At 40.0% G+C, this 21,471-nt stretch overlaps 1 protein-coding gene across 1 annotated transcript in view; it reads left to right on the top strand.

Moving 5' to 3' along the window:
* The window catches only part of TRAPPC9 (trafficking protein particle complex 9), a gene marked incomplete in the record, with an annotated part of 827,606 nt that overhangs the window by 282,473 nt on the left and 523,662 nt on the right, over positions 1-21,471 (top strand). Inside the window, 1 exon segment of the mRNA XM_034763666.1 lies at positions 801-943. Coding sequence (XP_034619557.1) covers positions 801-943 — 143 coding nt within the window.

Below are 21,471 nucleotides of genomic sequence, written 5' to 3'. Positions count from 1 at the left end.
CAGAACAGTGAATTGCTAGCTAACATAAATCCTCAGTTTCCATTCCCTCAATATGACCTGAAAATAGAACAGTGTCAGATTACTTCACAACATGAAGTTCCTTCATAACTAGGACATTTTGAATTACTTCTGGTCTCTGATTGTTCCTGAGTGGTTTCTGAGTAAGCAATAGCACCAAATATTTGCAGATCTTGTAAAATGCTTTGTGGAGCTTGAAGTGAAAGCCTCTGAAAAGTGATGGCATCTAGTTCATGTGATACTGCTTTTTTGTTCTTCTTTGTTTTGGTGGTTGAAGTTGTACCATATGCCAGTGCTTCTAAACCTTTTTTGGCAACAGCTGGTTTTCCACTCTAAGACCTCTGTTGCAACAGCCAATGTAACTTGGATTTGGATCCACAAAAGCTCCATTGTGAGTTGGAGAGCACACAGTGGAATGGGAAATGGTGTAATGGGAACCAGCAGAGGCTGCTCATTAAGAAAAAAGTGGGGAGTCTAGAGTAGCGCTCATAAAATTCTGAATTAGCACCAATAAAAGCAATATATTAGTGGCTGGGAACTGCTATCATAGATACACCCACCATTGTCTGTAATGTACGCACGACAACTTTGCTTCAAAAGCTACCATAATTTTTTTGACATGTTACAAATCAATTTTCATGTGTCTGTAATAACTTCTATTAAGACTGGTTTAGAAATTTCACCACTGATGCACATTTTCCATGACCTAATTTGATGATTGAGCAGCTATGATGCACAGAAATGAGCTGTAGTTAATAACTTATTTACCATTCTTTTTCCAGACACTGGAAGCCATTTTGAATTTCAAATACTCTGGGGGACCAGGACATGCTGATGGCTATTACAGGAACCTCTCTCTGGGCCTTCATGTGGAAGTGGAGCCATCTGTCTTCTTTACGCACGTCAGTACCCTTCCTGCAACAAGGTAAGTCTTCCAGTCATCCTTGCAACCCAAGATATCCACAACAACATGCAGACAAAAGCTGCTGAATGGAATTAATAAGATGTATGGAGAGAGGTGTGGAACTGCTGGATATTTTATAAGATACCAACTGTAACTTACCTTTTACTTAGAAAACCTGACTTTGTGGTTAAACAGTCCATGTGCACTGGAAAATTTCTGTAGTTCCTATATTTTCACCTTGCTATAGCTTGAAAATAAAACATTTTCTTTTATAATGGGTATCTTCTTCCATGTATCTTGACTGAAATTGTGAAGGTTTTAGTGTTGTCTGCTGTTTTAGACTGTGTTCTGCATGCTACTGGATACCAATGAAAAGTAAGTTTTGCTCATTCTTTCCTGAGTGGATTTTTACCTGTTTCTCATAGGTGATAAAATAAAGTTTTCTATTTATAGTGACTTTCATCCCAAGGATAGTATATAGAATATAGTCAAAAGTCAAAATTTTCAAACTTTGGGTGCCTAAAGTTAATCAACGATACTTAACGGAAAGTTCTTCTAGTAATTATATTTGCTGCTATTATAATTACCTGATAAATACTAAAACCTCAATTCTGTATAGTCAGTTTCATTATCTTCTTTTTATTTGAGGTATTTCTTGAGCTATTTTATGAAAATTAATTCTGCATGTTAAAGTAGTTCTTCTAGTGATTGCTGCATGATGGTATAAAAGGCAGCACCGCCTCAGACCATGCTCAGTTCCTCCTTACCACCCACGATCGATAGAGTGCATTGCCTTACTTCTGCAAGTTTATTTTTAGAGGGAAATTATCTTCCTTTCTGTACATAGGTCAGTTCGTGGCCTTTGCTAGTGTTAAGATTAGTGTAGCTGTTCTTTGTTGTTTTTCTTGGAACAGAGGTTCCCTCTTATTCACAGTGCCAGAGTATGCCTCAGTCTCTGGGTTTTAAGCCTTTTGCTGGCTTGCAAGAAATCTGTGCTGGTGAGTGACTTGTATTCCACCTGCCTTAAATGCCTTGGTGAGGGTCACACTCTAGACCACTGCCAGATTTGCTAGGACTTTAAATCCCCGACAAAAAAGGACAGAGAGGTGAGACTGCGTCACCTCCTTGTGCAGGCCGCTTTGTGTCCACTTTCTGACCCTTCCCACTCAGGGCGGGCACCAAGTATTTCAACATCGGTGAGGAGCAGTCCTGCAGACATTGCTTCTGAAACGCAGCACCAATCCCCTTCTCCGGTGCTGAGAAAGAAGCACAAAAGTTCAGACCAGAACAGTAAACAACAGTAAGCAATCTGAAGGACAAGGTAGAGTGTCCTATGGAAAGAGAGATTCCCCAGCAGTGACCTATTTTCATCAAGGGTCTTCAGCTCTGGCACCGCTGCCTGTGCTATTGATGTTGCAGTGCCAACTCTTTTGGTGCAACAAGAAAAGCACCGGGAAAATCTCTTGATATCACTGGTGCCAGAAGCCTATGCAGAAGCACAGGACCTACTCTGCCTCTTGATACTGGATTCTCTGATTGTCCAGGAGACAAGTTGGCAGGTACCAGTGGAAGTTACACACAATCTCAGAGCCCAAATCTGTACTTGGTACTGTGGAGGCTAGATATATGAAGCATGCAGTCCAGAAGTAAATCTAACATGCTGTCCCACGTTCTGGTATAACTGGAGATACATTCCTGGATCTTGGCATCACCTGTCACATCACCAGTGTGGTCAAGCAATTCAAGGTCCTCCTCAGAGTCTGAGGTACACCTAGTGTACACCGAGTGACCTAGACAAATTGGAGTATTGGGCCAAAAGAAATCTGAGATTCAACAAGGACAAGTGCAGAGTCCTACACTTAGGACAGAAGAATCCCATGCAGCGCTGCAGGCAAGGGACTGACTGGCTAAGCAGCAATTCTGCAGAAAAGGACCTGGGGATTACAGTGGATGAGAAGCTGGATATGAGTCAGCAGTGTGCCCTTGTTGCTAAGAAGGCTAACTGTATATTGGGCTGCATTAGTAGAAGCATTGCTAGCAGATCCAAGGAAGTGATTATTTCCCTTTATTCGGCATTGGTGAGGCCACATTTGGAGTATTGCATCCAGTTTTGGGCCCCACACTACAGAAAGCATGTGGACAAATTGGAGAGAGTCCAGTGGAGGGCAACAAAAATGATGAGGGGGCTGGGGCACATGACTTATGAAGAGAAGCTGAGGGAACTGGGGTTATTTAGTCTGCAGAAGAAATGGGTGAGAGGGGATTTGATAGCGGTCTTCAACTACCTGAAGGGGGATTCCAAAGAGGATGGAGCTGGTCTGTTCTTGGTGGCAGATGACAGAACAAAAAGTAATGGTCTCAAGTGGGGAGGTCTAGGTTGGATATTAGGAAACACTATTTCACTAGGAGGGTGGTGAAGCACTGGAATGGGTTACCTAGGGAGGTGGTGGAATCTCTGTCCACTTAGAGGTTTTTAAGACCTGGCTTGACAAAGCCCTGGCTGGGATGATTTAGTTGGTGTTGGTCCTGCTTTGAGCAGGGAATTGGACTAGATGACCTCCTGAGGTCTCTTCCAACCATAATCTTCTATGATTCTACACACTTATGCCCCTTGTTCCTGATGATACTCCCCTTCACCTTAATTGTGGGAATTCTATTCTTGATACCCACTGGAGTTCCAGAGACATGGATCCATGGAGCAGTGATTGCTGAGGTTCTATGCCATACCCAGGGTCTTTCTGGAACCTATGGGACATGCCTCCCACTTCCAGATCCTCCCTGGTTCTTAAAATTTACTAGCAGATGACAGGCTAGCTCACACGAGTAGATCTAGGAGGCTATTGTCAGTACTGAGGCTGGTTCTGAGCCAAGACCCTGAAGACCAGACTCAGGGTTTGGAACCTTGACCCATCTCACTACAGAGGATCAACCTCAGCCTCCTCTGCATTATTCCTATTCATCATCTGCAGAGACTCTTGTTTCCTCGGATTTCTGACCTGTTCAGGATGACTACAGGGCTTATCAAGAGCTTTAAAAGAGAGTATCTACTTCTCTTGCTATTCCTGTTGAAGTAGTTCAAGAGAGTTCTCACAGGCTGGTGGACGTTCTGGGTTCAGCAGGACCTTCTAGAGTGGCTCTACCTATCAATGAGGCCATCCTAGAATCTACAAAATCTTTGTGGAAAACCATGCTGTCTGCCTCTGACAGCTAAGAAAACTGAGAAAAATATCATGCCTGCTATTTTCAAGCACATCATTCACCAGGTTTCCCAGTTGTCTCTGCAGTGAATGAAAGTGTGTATCAGGGATGATTTCCTTCTACCAAAGGACAAAGACACAAAGAAATCAGGCCTTGTCAGTGGAAAGCTTTGTACCACATCTTGTCTATGGTTTTGTATCTCTAACCAATAAACCTTATTGGCCAGATACAACTTCTCCCTCTGAGCCAATACCCTGAAGATCTCCGACAAGTTGACAGAGGATGCCAGACAAGAATTCTAGACCAGATTAGATGTGGGCAAGCTGATGGCTTGGACCTCTCTACAAGCATCCTTAGATGGGGGGAGATTCAGGAAGTACATGTAAATGTTCATGACTTCAGTCCTTGGGTCCCCTGTAAAAGATCTATCAGATGATCCAGGATCTCCCTATCTTACAGAAGATGGATGAGATGGTCCACACTGAAATAATTGGGAATTTATATGCCTTTCTCTGAAAGAAAGCAGTTCCACCTTCAGTCTCTACAGAAGTGCCAGGTTTTCCGACAATAGCATAATCAATCTAGAAAATGAGGGGAAAAAACACTGGAGAAGACCTCCTCCACAATTGTCGTCTTCTGTGAGTTCTTCAAGACAGTTGGGATATCGCAACCAGTCTCTTTGACTGCCTTGTCAGGGACAGAGTACCAGATTGCAATGTACTGGTTTTTCTCTCCCCTAATTTTTCCAACACACTTTCTGTGTGGTTGGTCCCCGTAATTACTGTGGAACAGGGATACACCTTGCAGTTTATTTCCAGTCCCCCCCTCAACTTCTCTCCTTGTCTCTCATCAAGGACCACTCTCATGAGGATGCCCTCCTCTGAGCAGTGTGCTCTCTTCTCCATTTGGGACTTGTAGAAGGGGTTCCCCCTCTCCATTGAGGGAAGAGTTACTATTACATTACTTCCCAATTCCAAAGGAAAAAGGAAGTGTCAGACCTATCCTAGGCTTGCAAAATTTGCATAAATAAATAACAAAAAGAAAGTTTTACATTGTCATTCTGGTCTCCATCATCCCCTCCCTGGACCCCAGTGACTGATACGCTGCTGTTGACTTTAAGGATATGTATTTCCATGTATATCCACCAAAACCACAGGAGATTCCTAAGTTTTCTGGTCAACAACACTCAGTTTATGGTCCCACCCTTTGGCCTGTTTGCTGCCTCATGAGTCTTTACAAAATGAATGGTGATGCTGCCTGCATTCCTAGGGAAAGGGAGGCATGCAATTATTTCTTTAACTCGATGACTGGATTTTACAAGGTCTATCCAAGCTCCAGGTAGATGTCAGTCTATCCACGATCCAATCGCTCTTCAGTGTTCTGAGTCTATTACTCCTGGGGGGATTCTGTGCTAAAAAAAATAAAAAATTCTGCACCAAAGAATTAAAAATGCTGCAAATTTTATTTGTCAAAATAACACAATATAATCACTCCAGTTTCAATTATTTTGGTAATTTATTTCAAAATACCTGTCGGCAAGTATGTCAACAATACACACAACAACAAAAAAGATTCCTCCAGGAGTAGAGTTTAAAAAAACCCCTATGAAAACCCAGTTCCAGTTGGGGGGTTCTGGATGGGGCTGCATGATCCCACAGAGCCCAGAGACCAGCCGTGGGCACCCTTACACCCCAGATACCTGCATACCCCTCCCCCGAGAGCCCAGCCGTGGGACATCTCCCGGCTTAGAAACCTGCACCCCCAGAGCCTTTAGTCCTCCCCAGCTTCTTTACTGTCCCACTGGGGGAATGTTGTATTTTTTTTTTTAAATGGAGATATCTTATCTCCTATAACTGGAAGGGACCTTGAAAGGTCATAGAGTCCAGCCCCTTGCCTTCATTAGCAGGACCAATACTGATTTTTGCCCCAGATCCCTAAGTGGCCCCCTCAAGTATTGAACTCACAATCCTGGGTTTAGCAGGCCAATGCCCTTCCTTACCCTTTGCCAGAGCTGGGTTTCCAGGGCCATCTCCCATCCCCAGGAGAATGAGAATCAAACCAGGCAGCTAGAGCGTGCAGCCTCTATTTCCGCTGGACTGGGCACTCCACTCACTGCGAGCTGGGCTCTACAGGGTGCTGGGGCCTCTAGAGGTGGCCAGAAGCTCTGCAGCCCCAATTCTGCAGGAGAAACAAGGAATTCTGCGCAAATTCTGTATTGTGGAGTGGGGCAGAATTCCCCCAGGAGTATAAACTATATATGCAGCATTTCCAGCACTGTGTGAGTTCCTATTTTTTGTCAATATATAGCATAAACTGGTAACTCTAATGTCCACTGAATTTTCTGTAAATTTTACAAAAGAGAAGCAGTTTCCTTTCTTCTCTTTCTTTAGGTGTTCTATTTATAGTCTGAAAAGGGGCTTTGATGGGAAATGCTATAAAATTTTTTCTTTAAGTTGTCCTTGGACCCATTGATGCTAAAAAAAATCTTTAAAGTAGGGCTATCAAGCGATTTTGCGTTGCTAAACAATAATAGAATACCATTTATTTAAATACTTTTGGATGTTTTCTACATTTTGAAATATATTGATTTCAATTACAACACAGAATACAAAGTGTACACTGCTCACTTTATTTATTTTTGATTACAAATATTTGCACTGTAAAAAAACAAGAGTATTTTTTCTATTCACCACATATAAGTGATAATTAGGGCTGTCAATCGCAGTTAACTCACGTGATTAAGTCAAAAAAATTAATCATGATTAATCGCACTATTAAAGAATAGAATACCAATTGAAATTTAATACATATTTTTGGATGTTTTTCTACATTTTCAAATGTATAGATTTCAATTACAACATAGAATACAAAGTGTACAGTGCTCTCTATTTTTGAATACAAATATTTGTACTGTAAAAATGATAAACAAAAGAAATAGTATTTTTCAATTTTACCTCATACAAGTACTGTAGTGCAATCTCTTTATCATGAAAGTGCAACTGACAAATGTAGTTTTTTGTTACATAACTGCACTCAAAAACAAAACAATGTAAAACTTTAGAGCCTACAAGTCCAATCAGTCCTACTTCTTGTTCAGCCATCGCTCAGACAGACAAGTTTCTTTACGTTTGCAGAAGATAATGCTACCCACTTCTTATTTACAGTGTCACTTGAAAGTGAGAACAGGGGTTCGCATGGCACAGTTGTAGCTGGCGTCACAAGATATTTACATGCCAGATGCACTAAAGATTCATATGTCTCTTCATGCTTCAGCCATCGTTCCAGAGGACATGTTTCCATGCTGATGATGCTCGTTTAAAAAAAAAAAAAAAAAAAGCCGTAATTAAATTTGTGACTGAACTCCTGGGAGGAGATTTCTGTCTCCCGCTGTGTTTTACCTGCATTCTGTCATATATTTCATGTTATAGCAGTCTCGGATGATGTCCCAGCACATGTTGTTCGTTTTAAGAACACTTTCACTGCAAATTTGACAAAATGCAAAGAAGATAGCAATGGAAATGTCAAATCCTAGCTACAGCACTCGACCCAAGATTTAAGAATCTGAAGTGCCTTCCAAAATCTAAGAGGGATGAGGTGTGGAGCATGCTTTCAAAAGTCTTACAAGAGCAGCACACTGATGCGGAAACTATAGAACCCAAACCACCAAAAAAGAAAATCAGCCTTCTGCTGGTGGCATCTGACTCAGATGATGAAAATGAGCATGCTTCGGTCCACACTGCTTTGGATCATTATTGATCAGAACCCGTCATCAGCATGGACGCATGTCCTCTGGGGAATGGTGGTTGAAGCATGAAGGGACATATGAATCTTTAGCACATCTGGCATGTAAATATCTTGCAACGGTAGCTGTAGCAGTGACATGCAAACGCCTGTTCTCCCTTTCAGGTGACATTGTAAACAAGAAGCAGGCAGCATTATCTTCTGCAAATGTAAACAAGCTTGTTTGTCTGAGTGATGGCTGAACAAGAAGAAGGACTGATTGGACTTGTAGGCGCTAACATTTTACATTGTTTTATTTTAGAATGCAAGGGTTTTTTTGTACATAATTCTACATTTGTAAGTTGCACTTTCACAATAAAAATATTGCACTACAGTACTTGTATGAGGTGACTTGAAAAATACTATTTCTTTTATCATTTTTACAGTGCAAATATTTATAATTAAAAATAAACATAAAGTGAGCACTGTACACTTTGTATTCCATGTTGTAATTGAAATCAATATATTTGATATTTGAAAATGTGGGAAATATCAAAAAATATTTAAATAAATGGTATTCTATTATTGTTTAACAGAGCGATTAATCACAATTAATTTTTTAATTGCTTGACAGCCCTAGTGATGATGCAATCTCTTTATTATGAAAGTTGAACTTACAAATGTAGAATTACGTATGAAATTTAACTGCATTCAAAAATAAAACAGTGTAAAACTTTAGAGCCTACAAATCCACTCAGTCCTACTTCTTGTTCAGCCAATCACTCAGACAAACAAGTTTGTTTACATTTGCAGAATATAATGCTGCTTTCTTCTTGTTTACAATCACAACTTAATTTACATAAGCACCTTTGGTGAGGGACCTTGTCAAAGGCTTTCTGGAAATCTAAGTACGCTATGTCCACTGGATTCCCCTTGTCCACATGTTTGTTGACCCCTTCAAAGAACTCCAATAGATTAGTAAGACATGATTTCCCTTTACAAAAACCATGCTGATTTTTGCCCAACAATTTATGTCCTTCTATGTGTGTGACAATTTTATTCTTTACTATTGTTTCAACTAATTTGCCCGGTACTGACGGTAGACTTACCGGTCTGTAATTGCCGGGATCTCCTCGAGAGCCCTTTTTAAATATTGGCGTTACATTAGCTATCTTCCAGTCGTTGGGTACAGAAGCTGATTTAAAGGACAGGTAACTCTAGGGTGAATGTCATCTGGTCCCGGGGACTTGTTACTGTTAAGTTTATCAATTAATTCCAAAACCTCCTCTAGTGACACTTCAATCTGTGACAATTAATCAGATTTGTCACCTACAAAGGACGGCTCAGGTTTGGGAATCTCCCTAACATCCTCAGCCATGAGGACTGAAGCAAAGAATTTATTTAGTTTCTCTGCAATGACTTTATCGTCTTTAAGTGCTCCTTTTGTATCTCGATCATCCAGGGGCCCCACTGGTTGTTTAGCAGCCTTCCTGCTTCTGATATACTTAAAACACATTTTGTTATTACCTTTTGAGTTTTTGGCTAGTTCTTCAAATTCCTTTTTGGCTTTTCTTATTCATTTTTACAGTTAATTTTGCAGTGTTTACGCTCCTTTCTATTTACCTCACCAGGATTTGACTTCCACTTTTTAAAAGATGCCTTTTTATCTCTCACTGCTTCTTTTAAATGGTTGTTAAGCCACAGTGGCTCTTTTTTAGATCTTTTACTGTGTTTTTTAACTTTTAAGTTGGGCCTCTATTATGGTGTCTTTGAAAAGTGTCCATGCTGCTTGCAGAGATTTCACTATAGTCACTGTACGTTTTAATTTCTGTTTAACTAACCTCCTCATTTTTGCATAGTTCCCCTTTCTGAAATTAAATGCCACAGTGTTGGGCTGTTGGGGTGTTCTTCCTACCACAGGAATGTTAAATGTTGTTATGGTCACTATTTCTAAGTGGTGCTGTTATAGTTACCTCTTGGACCAGATCTTGTGCTCCACTCAGGACTAAATCGAGAATTGCCTCTTCCCTTGTGGGTTCCTGTACCAGCTGCTCCAAGAAGCAGTCATTTAAAGTATCGATAAATTTTGTGTCTGCATTTCGTCCTGAGGTGACATGTACCCAGTCAATATGGGGATAATTGAAATCCCCTACTATTATTGAGTTCTTTATTTTGATAGTCTCTCTAATCTCCCTTAGCATTTCATTGTCACTGTCACTTCCTGGTCAGGTGATCGATAATAGATCCTTACTGTTATATTCTTATTAGAGCATGGAATTATTATCCACAGAGATTCTATGGAGCGTGTGGATTTATTTAAGATTTTTTCTTCATTTGATTCTACTTTTTCTTTCACATATAGCTGTTCTGTCCTTCCGATATATTTTGTACCCCGGAATGATTGTGTCCCATTGATTGTCCTCGCGCCACCAGGTTTCTGTGATGCCTATTATATCAATAGCCTCCTTTAACACGAGGCACTCTAGTTCACCCATCTTATTATTTAGACTTTTAGCATTTGTGTACAAGCACTTTAAAAACTTGTCACTGTTTATTTGTCTTCCCTTTTCTGATGTGTCAGATTCTTTTTTATGTGAATGTTTTTTGTCTGATCTGGCCCAAACTTTATCCTCTTCCATCCTCTCATCCTGACTAAAACCTAGAGAATCTCTATCAATACACTCTTCTCTAAGAGAAGTCTCTGTCCGATCCACGTGCTCCTCTGCAGCAATCGGCTTTCCCCCACCTCTTAGTTTAAAAACTGCTCTGCAACCTTTTTAATGTTAAGTGCCAGCAGTCTGGATCCACTTTAGTTTAGGTGGAGCCCATCCTTCCTGGATAGGCTACCCCTATCCCAAAAGATAAGAGGGAAGATTCTTTCATGGACCGAGAACTGGTTAAAAGACAAAGGGTAGGAATAAATGGAAAATTTTCAGAATGGAGAGGGGTAACTAGTGTTCCCCAAGGGTCAGTCCTAGGACCAATCCTATTCAACTTATTCATAAATGATCTGGAGAAAGGGGTAAACAGTGAGGTGGCAGAGTTTGCAGATGATACTAAACTGCTCAAGATAGTTAAGAACAAAGCAGACTGCGAAGAACTTCAAAAATATCTCACAAAACTAAGTGATTGGGCAACAAAATGGCAAATTAAATTTAATGTGGCTAAATGTCAAGTAATGCACATTGGGGAAAAAATAACCCCACTATACATACAATATGATGGGGGCTAATTTAGCTACAACGAATCAGGAAAGAGATCTTGGAGTCATCGTGGATAGTTCTCTGAAGACGTCCACGCAATGTGCAGCAGCAGTCAAAAAAGCAACCAGGATGTTAGGAATCATTCAAAAAGCGATAGAGAATAAGATGGAGAATATCTTATTGCCCTTATATAAATCCATGGTATACCCACATCTTGAATACTGCATACAGATGTGGTCTCCTCATCTCAAAAAAGATATACTGGCATTAGAAAAGGTTCAGAGAAGGGCAACTAAAATGATTAGGGGTTTGGAACGGGTTCCATATGAGGAGAGATTAAAGAGGCTAGGACTTTTCAGCTTGGAAAAGAGGAGACTAAGTGGGGATATGCTAGAGGTATATAAAATCATGAGAAAGTGAATAAGGAAAAGTTATTTACTTATTCCCATAATATAAGAACAAGGGGCCACCAAATGAAATTAATTGGCAGCAGGTTTAAAACAAACAAAAGGAAGTTCTTCTTCACACAGCGCACAACCAACCTGTGGAACTCCTTGCCTGAGGAGGTTGTGAAGCTAGGATAACAACAGGGTTTAAAAGAGAATTAGATAAATTCATGGAGGTTAAGTCCATTAATGGCTATTAGCCAGGATGGGTAAGGAATGGTGTCCCTAGCCTCTGTTTGTCAGAGGATGGAGATAGATGGCTGGAGAGAGATCACTAGATTATTACGTGTTAGGTTCACTCCCTCTGGGGCACCTGGCATTGGCCACTGTCAGTAGACAGGATACTAGGCTTGATGGACCTTTGGTCTGACCCAGTATGGCTATTCTTATGTTCTTACAATGTCACCTGAAAGTGAGAATACGTATTTGCATGGCACTATTGTAGCCCACATCGTAAGATACTTACATGCCAGATGCGCTAAAGATTCATATGTCCCTTCATGCTTCAACCATCATTCCAAAGGACATGCATCCATGCTGATGACAGGTTCTGCTCAATAACCATTCAAAGCAGTATGGACCGATGCATGTTCACTTTCATCATCTGAATCACCAGCAGAAGGTTGATTTTTCTTTTTTGGTGGTTCGGATTCTGTAGTTTCCGCATCAGAGTTTTGCTCTTTTAAGACTTCTGAAAGCATTCTCCACATGTTGTTCCTCTCAGATTTTGGAAGGCACTTCAGATTTTTAAACCTTGGGTCAAGTGCTGTAACTATTTTTAGAAATCTCACATTGGTATCTTTTGTGTTTTGTCAAATCTGCAGTGAAAGTGTTCTTAAAACGAACAACATGTGCTGGGTCATCATCCGAGACTGCTATGATATGAAATACATGGCAGTATGCGGATAAAACAGCAGGAGACGCATCATTCTCCCCAAGGAGTTCAGTCAGATATTCAATTAACATGTTATTTTTTTTAATGAGTGTCATCAGCATGGAAGCATGTCCTCTGGAATGGTGGCCTTAGCATGAAGGGGCATACAGATATTTAGCATATCTGGCACGTAAATACCTTGTAATACCGGCTACAAAAGTGCCATGTGAACCCCTGTTCTCATTTTCTGGTGACATTGTAAATAAGCAGGTAGCATTGTCTCCCATAAATGTAAACAAACTTGTTTGTCTTAGCGATTGGCTGAACAAGAAGTAGGACTAAGGGGATTTGTATACTCTAAAATTTTACTTTGTTTTGTTTTTGAGTGTAGTTATGTAGGAAAAAACATCTACATTTGTCAGTTGCACTTTCATGATAAAGCGATTGCACTACGGTATTTGTATGAGGTGAATTGAAAAATACTATTTCTTTTGTTTATATTACTATTTTTATTACAAATATTTGCACTGTAAAAATGATAAAGTGATCACTATACACTTTGTATGCTGTGTTGTAAATTAAATCAATATATTCGAAAATGTAGAAAAATATCCAAAACTATTTAATACATTTCAATTGGTATTCTGTTGCTTAACAGTGCGATTAAAACTGCGATTAATTTTTAATGGTGATTTTTTAAAATTAATCGTGCGAGATAACTGCGATTAATCAACAGCATTACTTTAAAGATAACTTTTTCCTTGCAGTTACCTAGTTCTAGAACAGTCATTTCAAATTAACAGTTAATACAAGCTAAAAGATAATTGCCTGTAATTGTTTAAAAATCTAATCTTTGTTTTTATCAGTCATACAACATTCCTCTATACATTTGATAATATTAACTTACTTGAGAGATGTAATAACTTCATTAATAATTTCTAAATGTCAATAAAGATTGCAGGTTTAAAGTTTATAATTTACCTTTAGAAATTCCTTATTTGTCTCTCTTTTCTGGAATACATCCCTCTCATCCTATGAGATGCAAACATGTTCAGGAGTGAAATAAACCACAGATTTAACTTTTTCTGATTAAGGTTTAATTTTGTACAGACATGTCTTATACATGTATATAGTCAAATCATGCAATTTTAGTGCTAGGCTGATTTACTGAATACTGTGTTTAAAATTGATGTTTTGCACAATGGGGATAGTTTTATTCTTTTTTTCAGTTGCGCTAAGTTCATACATGGTGCTAACTGAAAAATATGGTAAATGTAATCGAATTGGATGGGTATGTACTTCAGGGATTGTGTAAATGCTTGTAATCCAGTTGTGCTGGTGTTTACTTTGGGGATTCTATAAATGCTCAGCAAAACATCTACACTGTTTTACAAAAATTCCACAAAACCTAGAAAAAGCTAGGAACCCAGCCAACTACAAGTCATCTGCTCTAAATGCTAGGACCATAACCACTTTCCCAACATTCATTAGGGTCTAAAGTTAGTTCTTTATTTTCTGATCTCTAGGTGATTATTGTGTTTAACAATGTAGTATTGAGAAACTCACAAATTTATTATTTTTTGTATTAGGTAATGACCATTTTCCTTATCCTAAAATAAGATTTTCCTATTCCTTAATTGTCATTCTGTTGCCAGTGGTTTACTGCAGATAGCAAATATTTTACCCTAAAAAAATAAAAAAGGGGGGGAGGGATAGCTCAGTGGTTTGAACATTGACCTGCTAAACCCCGGGGTTGTGAGTTCAATCCTTGAGGGGGCCACTTAGGGGTCTGGGGCAAAATCAGTATTTGGTCCTGCTAGTGAAGGCAGGGGGGTGGACTCAATGACCTTTTGGGTCCCTTCCAGTTCTATGAGATAGGTATATCTCCATTAAAAACAAACAAACAAAACAACTTTTATTATAGTGCTGACTTGATTTGTAGTTAAGGCTTCCATGGAGTCCAATTATGTTCTAATGTATACTTTCTCTGCATAGTAACAGGTGCTGGATAGTTCCAATTCAGCAAAGCACTTCAGCATATGCTTAACTATATTCATTAGCTTTAGTCCATCTGTGTTCAATGTACACATCAGCATGTAAAGTCAATGGAAGCTAAGCGTGTACTCAAGTGATTGCTGAATGGGGATGGACTTCAGCACATGCTGAAGTAACTAAGCTGATGCATAAGTGCTTTGCTGAAAAAGGGCCAAAAATAATATATAATATTGAAATCTTTCTTTGTATGCAGCTTTTTTCCTTCAGCCACTGCCGAAAGGTTCTTATTGTCCCTTTATTTTTTACATACGTGAGTTGACTGCATGTTCATAAATGCACTTTATTATTTTCATGTGTTCATCATGTCTCTGTATTTATTCTATGCTAATGGTTTTGGTGATCAACAAAGCTGTTTATCTCTTGTGCTTCGTAATATTGATTTCCCAGTACCAAGCCCCGTCTTTCATCATACTATATTACATTTTAAAGTGAAAAATAGTAGAAATTTATCATTTTCAAAAGACCTGTGAATAAATGTTTCTCATTAAGTAAAACACACTTTTTCTTGATTTATTGATCTTTTTTCTGCTGAATCCAAATACTTAGATGCTGTGAATTACAAGTGAAAGTTTGCACTTACGCTTTCTCTCCTTATTTAACTTTTTTAATTAATTTGCTTTGAATTTGTATCAGATTTTGTTGCTTAAGTTTTACATGAAATGTTAAACTGCTTTTATTTAGTTTTTAAGAGACAGGCTATGCTTTTATAGCTTCAGATTTTCAGTTGGCAATTCATAACATAAAATATTATTGGTCTAGTTTCCCTTGGTTCCAAAAATATGGCATTGATGTGTTCCTGAAGAATTTGAATGCAGCTGGGAAATGCATCTTCTTATTAAAGCTAGCAATGTGACCTATACAGTGAAACCCCATAGTATTTTTTTTAATTTACTAAGAGATGATGTTCCCCACTTACTTATCAGTTACTGTTAGTAGTTGTTGAGAGAGTTGTTGATACAAAATTGCTCAAGATTGACAAGTCCCAGGCAGATTACGAAGAGCTACAAAAGGATTTCTCAAAACTGCATGACTGATCAATAAAGTGGCAAATGAAATTCAGTGTTGATAAATGCAAAGTAATGCACATTGGAAAACATGCAAACTATACATATCGAACGATGGGATCTAAATTGGCTGTTACCACTCAACAAAGAGATTTTGGAGGCATTGTGGATAGTTCTCTAAATGTGCAGCGGCAGTCCAAAAAGCGAACAGATTGTTGAGAACCATTAAGAAAGGGATTGATAATAAGACATAAAATATAATATTTCCTATCTATAAATCCATGGTATGCCCACATCTTGAATACTGCATGCAGATGTGATCACCCCATCTCAAAAAAGATATATTGTAATTGGAAAAAGTTCAGAAAAAGGGCAAGAAAAATTATTAGGGGAATGCAATGGCTGCCATATGAGGAGAGATTAATAAGACTGGGATTTTTCAGCTTGGAAAAAAGGTGACTAAGGGGGGATATGATAAAGGTCTATAAAATCATGACTGGTGTGGAGAAAGTAAATAAGGAAGTGTTATTTACTCCTCAGAACACATGAACCAGAGGTCACTAAAAGAAATTAATAGGCAGCAGGTTTAAAACAAACAAAAGGAAGTATTTTTTCACACAATGCACAGTCAACCTGTGGTACTCCTTGCCAGAGGATATTGTGAAGGCCAAGACTATAACAGTGTTCAAAAAAAGAACTAGATAAATTCATGGAGGATAGGTCCATCAATTGCTATTAGCCAGGATGGACAGGGATGATGTCCCTAGCCTCTGCTTGCCAGAAGCTGGGGAATGGGCGATGGGATGGATCACTTGATGATTACCTCTTCTGTTCTTTCCCTCTGGGGCACCTGGCATTGGCCACTGTCAGAAGACAGGATACTGGGCTAGATGGACCTTTGGTCTGACCCAGTATGACCATTCTTATGCTCTTATGAGAGAACAATGATACCCAAGTGATCAATTGGAAAAATACCATACAGACTTTTTTTCCTCAGTTCCCTTGTGTTTCAAATAGACTTAAATTTGGGAAATGATCTTTCCTGTATGATGTCTTAGATACCAAGGTGATTGGTGCCTTAGGAGTACTTAAGATAGTGATGCAAGGTAGATGAGAGATCTTTAATTGGACCAACTTCTCTCTCACCAACAGTTACCTCACCCACCTTGTCTCTCTAGTATCCTGGGACCGACAGGGCTACAACAACACTGCATAAGATAGTGATAACATTTCCACCAGATTTAATTTGAGGGTTCAAATAGCCAACTAAAATGTGAGCTTACTATCTACTCTTACTCTCTTTCATATGTATGTGCTAACACATCCTGTATGTTACATTGAAAATGCTAATTAAAATGCACCAATTTACATCTACTATTCTGCTTTCACGAGCTTGAGTTATATTTAATCTTAGAAATGTAGTGTTGGAAGGTATCTTAAGAAGGCATCTAATCCAGCCCCTCCTGCCTGGAGGCAGGACTAAGTATATCTAGACCATCCAAGACAGGTGTTTGTCTAACCCAGGGTTTCTCAAACTTTGTCATAGTGAGCCTCCTTAAGTTAAGAAAAAAATTGTGCCTCCTGTAGTTTAATAGGACAACACAAAGAACTGAAAATCCCATATTTTCCAAGAACGAGTAATAAAGTAAAAGGGTTTTGATCAGTGTAGTTATAAGAGTGTGAATGTCAAAAGTACTAATTTTATTTCATAAAGCACCTTTCATGTTATCTCGCAGTTTTGCTCATCAAGAGTACAGATTGCAGTAGCTAAAATAAAACTGGTGATAGTGACTGTAAAAGTGACACAGAGGGCTAAAATGAATGGCATCAGCCCATAAAAAAGCAAGAGACGAGTACATTAGTGTGAGAGAAACTGGACCAACTAACTGAAACAGGGAACAGTCCCTATTATGGAATTGATTGACTTACAGCAAGAGCGTCCAACACAGGAACACATAGGCAACATGCCTGAAGCCCAAAGGCCTTGGGAAACAGAGCACTCAGCAGCAGCTCTTAACTTTTGCCTGTCTCTCTCTTGTACTGGCAGGAAGGACTAGTCCCCCCTGACAGGTGCTCCATTGAATGGCACAACAGTGGTGTCTCGCAGTGCACCCAGCCCTGCTGTACCACATGCTGTTCTAACTGCATCCCTACATTGCATCCCTGATGGGATGATCACTCTGATGTGCTATCAGAGTAGCAGCCGTGTTAGTCTGTATCCGCAAAAAGAATCAGAGTACTTGTGGCACCTTAGAGACTAACCAATTTATTTGAGCATAAGCTTTTGTGGGCTATAGCCCACTTCATCGGATGCCTGCAGTGGAAAATACAGTAGGAAGATAGATATATAACACACACACACACACACACACACACACACACACACACACAGACACACTCTCACACACATATCATGAAACAATGGGTGTTACCATACACACTATATTCCCCCCCCCACACACACACACAGTTCCTCACATCTTCTTGTCAATTGCTGGAAATGGGCTTTTTCATTACCACTACAAACAGTTTTTTCTCTCCTGCTGATAATAGCTCACCTTAACTGATCACTCTCCTTTATAGTGTGTATGGTAACACCCATTGTTTCATGTTCTCTACGAGAGGTGCAGGCGGACCGCAGTGAAGACACCATGGTGAGTAGATCTAAGTACATCGACTTCAGCTACATTATTCACTTAAATCGTAACTTAAATCGATTCCCCTCTCCCCTCCCCCCCAAGTGTAGACCAGACCTACATTCAGTTTAAAGACAGAACTTTTCTGCTTCATAGGTACAGGGGATTAAATTTATAGATAACCAAAGTGTTTTTTATGTTGTGTAATATACAAAATTGTAAAAGGTTAATACTTACCAAAGGGGCCTTTTGTGGCCGCCGCCCAGCTGGTACCCTCCTTTCCTTCCCTGCCCGGAGGGTTAGGACAAGGTGCCAATCCAGCTGTTCCTGCAGTGTGGCCTGGAGATAGGTGTAGTGGACAAAATGAAAAGTCTACAATTGTGTAAGTGAAACATCAAAGGATAATAATTGGAAATCCAGCCTACTAATTAGTTAGGCGTACCACTGTGTGGTATCTTATATTGGCTAATGATAAACTTTTACCAAATTTATACTTTTGCGTCCTATTAAAATGTTGCTGAACCAATCTGAATATGTTAAACAACCTTGATCGATACTGAGTTTGCTGGATGGTACTTCTGGTCTTTGTAAAATGTGACAATTCAAAATTCAAATTGTTTTCTGCTCCATTGTATTTATACAATTTCCCACTATTTCACTGCAACAAACTGTGACACAGCCTCCTTTGCAAATAAAGATTTGGGGTGAAAAATATAGAAGAGAGGGGATAAACTGATGTTTATTTTCTATCAGCGACATTTCAGCCTCTTCTTTACAGTGTTTTTGGCTAAATAATGGAAAAGTTCAGTAGCTTCTTGGAGTCATTTTTGATTTTGTCCTTGTGTGGCTCCAGTTCTTTGTTAATTATTTCAAACTAGGTTTCCACTGAAACTGTGACAATGGAATTGATTATCAGCTTTCACATTTACTGCAGTTAGAATGAGAAATAACCACCTAGTGAATTCGACACTGTGAAGACTTAAAAATGTGACGAGCTAACTAGTTTTATATATAGGGCCCTACCAAATTCACGGTGCATTTTGGTCAATTTCATGGTCATAGGATTTTAAAACAGTAAATTTCGTGATTTCAGCTATTTAAACCTGAAATTTCACGGTGTTGTAATTGTAGGGATCCTGACCCAAAAAGGAGTTGTGGTGTGGTCACAAGGTTATTGTAGGGGGTGAGGGGGATTGCGGTAGTGCCACCCTTCTGTGCTGCTGCTGGCAGCGATGCTGCCTTCAGAACTGGGCAGCTGGAGAGCGGCAGTGGGTGGCCGGGAGCCCAGCTCTGACGGCAAAACCACTGCCAGCAGCAGCGCAGAAGTAAGGATGACATGGTATAGTATTGCCATCCTTCTGCACTGCTGCCTGCAGACCTGGGCCCTCAATCAGCAGCTGCTACTCTCTGGCCATCCAGCTCTGAAGGCAGCAGCGCAGAAGTAAGGGTGGCACGGCATGGTATGGTAAGGGTAGCAATACCACGATCCCCTAAAATAACTTTGCAACCCCCCTGCAACTCCCTTTTGGGTCAGGACCCCCAATTTGAGAAAGGCTGGTCTCCCCCTGTGAAATCTGTATAGTATAGGGTAAAAGTACACAAGACCAGATTTCACAGGGAAAGACCATATTTCATGGTCTGTGATGCATTTTTCATGGCCGTGAATTTGGTAGGGCCCTGTTTATATAGAACCATGTTAGATGTCCCACCTACCTTCCAGAAGTTTCTGTTAACCAATCCCACTCCCCCTTGAAAGTTCAGAACTCCACCCACTCTTACCTTTTCAAGGACCACCCCTTTTACAAGATTATAAAAAAATTAGCATAAAGTATACTGTGTATGGTATCATTTAAAAACTCATGATTTGCTGATCATTGTTGGCCTGGTAAAATGTGTGGCAACATTGTATGCAAAGAGACAAGATTCCACTGTACGATATTACCAGGACATGTTCTGAAGGGCAGTGACAAACAAGTTCCCTAGAGACAAAAGGCTAACCAACGCCTCAGCCAGGTGTCAACAAGATCAAATGCACCATCACCTGATCAAGTGGCCACTCTTCTGCAGCAGAGAGGGTGTGGGCAAAAAATCTACATTTTGACAAAGTAGCTTAATGGTCCTGACCATGCAATTTTTCTGTCTCCTGAACGTCAGTTGGAGATGATTCTTGCAGAAGAGAAAGGGCTATAAGAGGAAAGGCCATATCTCCCAAATCATCTCACCCTTGCCCTCTACCCATGGCAGCATCAACCCCTGAAGAACAAAGGAAGCAGCATTGCACTGGGGAAGGCTGGGGAGATCCTGAATGAAAGAGGTTCAGGCAGTAAGACTGTTGCAACATGTGTTGAGAGAGACCTTTTGCTTTGTATTCACTTAGCTTGTTAAGTGAGGTATTAGTTGCCTTTCACCTTCTATTTCCTTGTAACCAATTCTGACTTATATGCCTCATTACTTGTCACTTAAAATCTTTTTGTCGTTAATAAATTAGATTTGTTGTTTATTCTAAACCAGTTTGTTTGGATTGAAGTGTTTGGGAAACTCCATTTGGGGTAACAAGATTTATGCATATAATTTTCTATTAATGAAATGATGGACTTTGTATTAGCTTGTATTGTGCAGGAGGCTTCTGGGTAGTACAAGACAGATATTTCTGCGGGAAAGTCTGGGATTGGGAGTTTGCTGATATTGCCCTGCAGTGTAATTCAATAGTGGCTGGCTATAGATCTCATACAGTATAGCTGGGAGTGATTTACATGCTGGTGGCTGTGTGTGAGTAGACCAGGAGTGGTTGTTCTCACAGCGAAACAGTGTAAACGGCACCCCAAGTTGGGGAACTGAGGGGACCACAGCTGTCCATCAGTCCAGATTGACCCTTGGTAATGTCAAAGCTTCATCCATTCCCCTTCGTCCTTAGGATTCTGAACAGTTAGATAATATTTTTTCTCTCATTAGTCATAGTACACATAACAAGAATCTTAGGGCTGGTCTACATTTAAAAAGCTGCACCAGTGCAGGTGTGCCACCATAGCATTTTAGTGAAGATGCCACTATGCCAGTGGGGGGAGAGCTGCTTCTGTCAGTGTAGTTAATCTACCTCCACGAGAGGTGGTAGCTATGGTGACGGGAGAAGCTCTCTGCCAACACAGCGCTGGCTACGTTGGAGGTTTGGTCGATATAACTACATTGCTCAGGGGTGTGGATTTTCCACATGCCTGAGCAATGTAGTTATACCTATATAAGGTTGTAGTGTAGACCTAGGGTACGTCTTCACTACCTGCCATATCGGCGGGTAGCAATCGATTTATCTGGGATCGATATATCGTATCTCGTTAAGATCCAAGATACTTCCGACTTCAGCTACGCTATTTGCGTAGCTGAAGTTGCGTATCTTGGATCGATCCCTCCCCCCCCCC

Source organism: Trachemys scripta, chromosome 2 (genome assembly GCF_013100865.1).
Source record: "Trachemys scripta elegans isolate TJP31775 chromosome 2, CAS_Tse_1.0, whole genome shotgun sequence".
Classification (NCBI taxonomy): Eukaryota; Metazoa; Chordata; order Testudines; family Emydidae; genus Trachemys; species Trachemys scripta.
The sequence above is the reverse complement of the archived record's forward strand: the minus strand, read 5'-3'. Positions and strand labels throughout refer to the sequence as shown.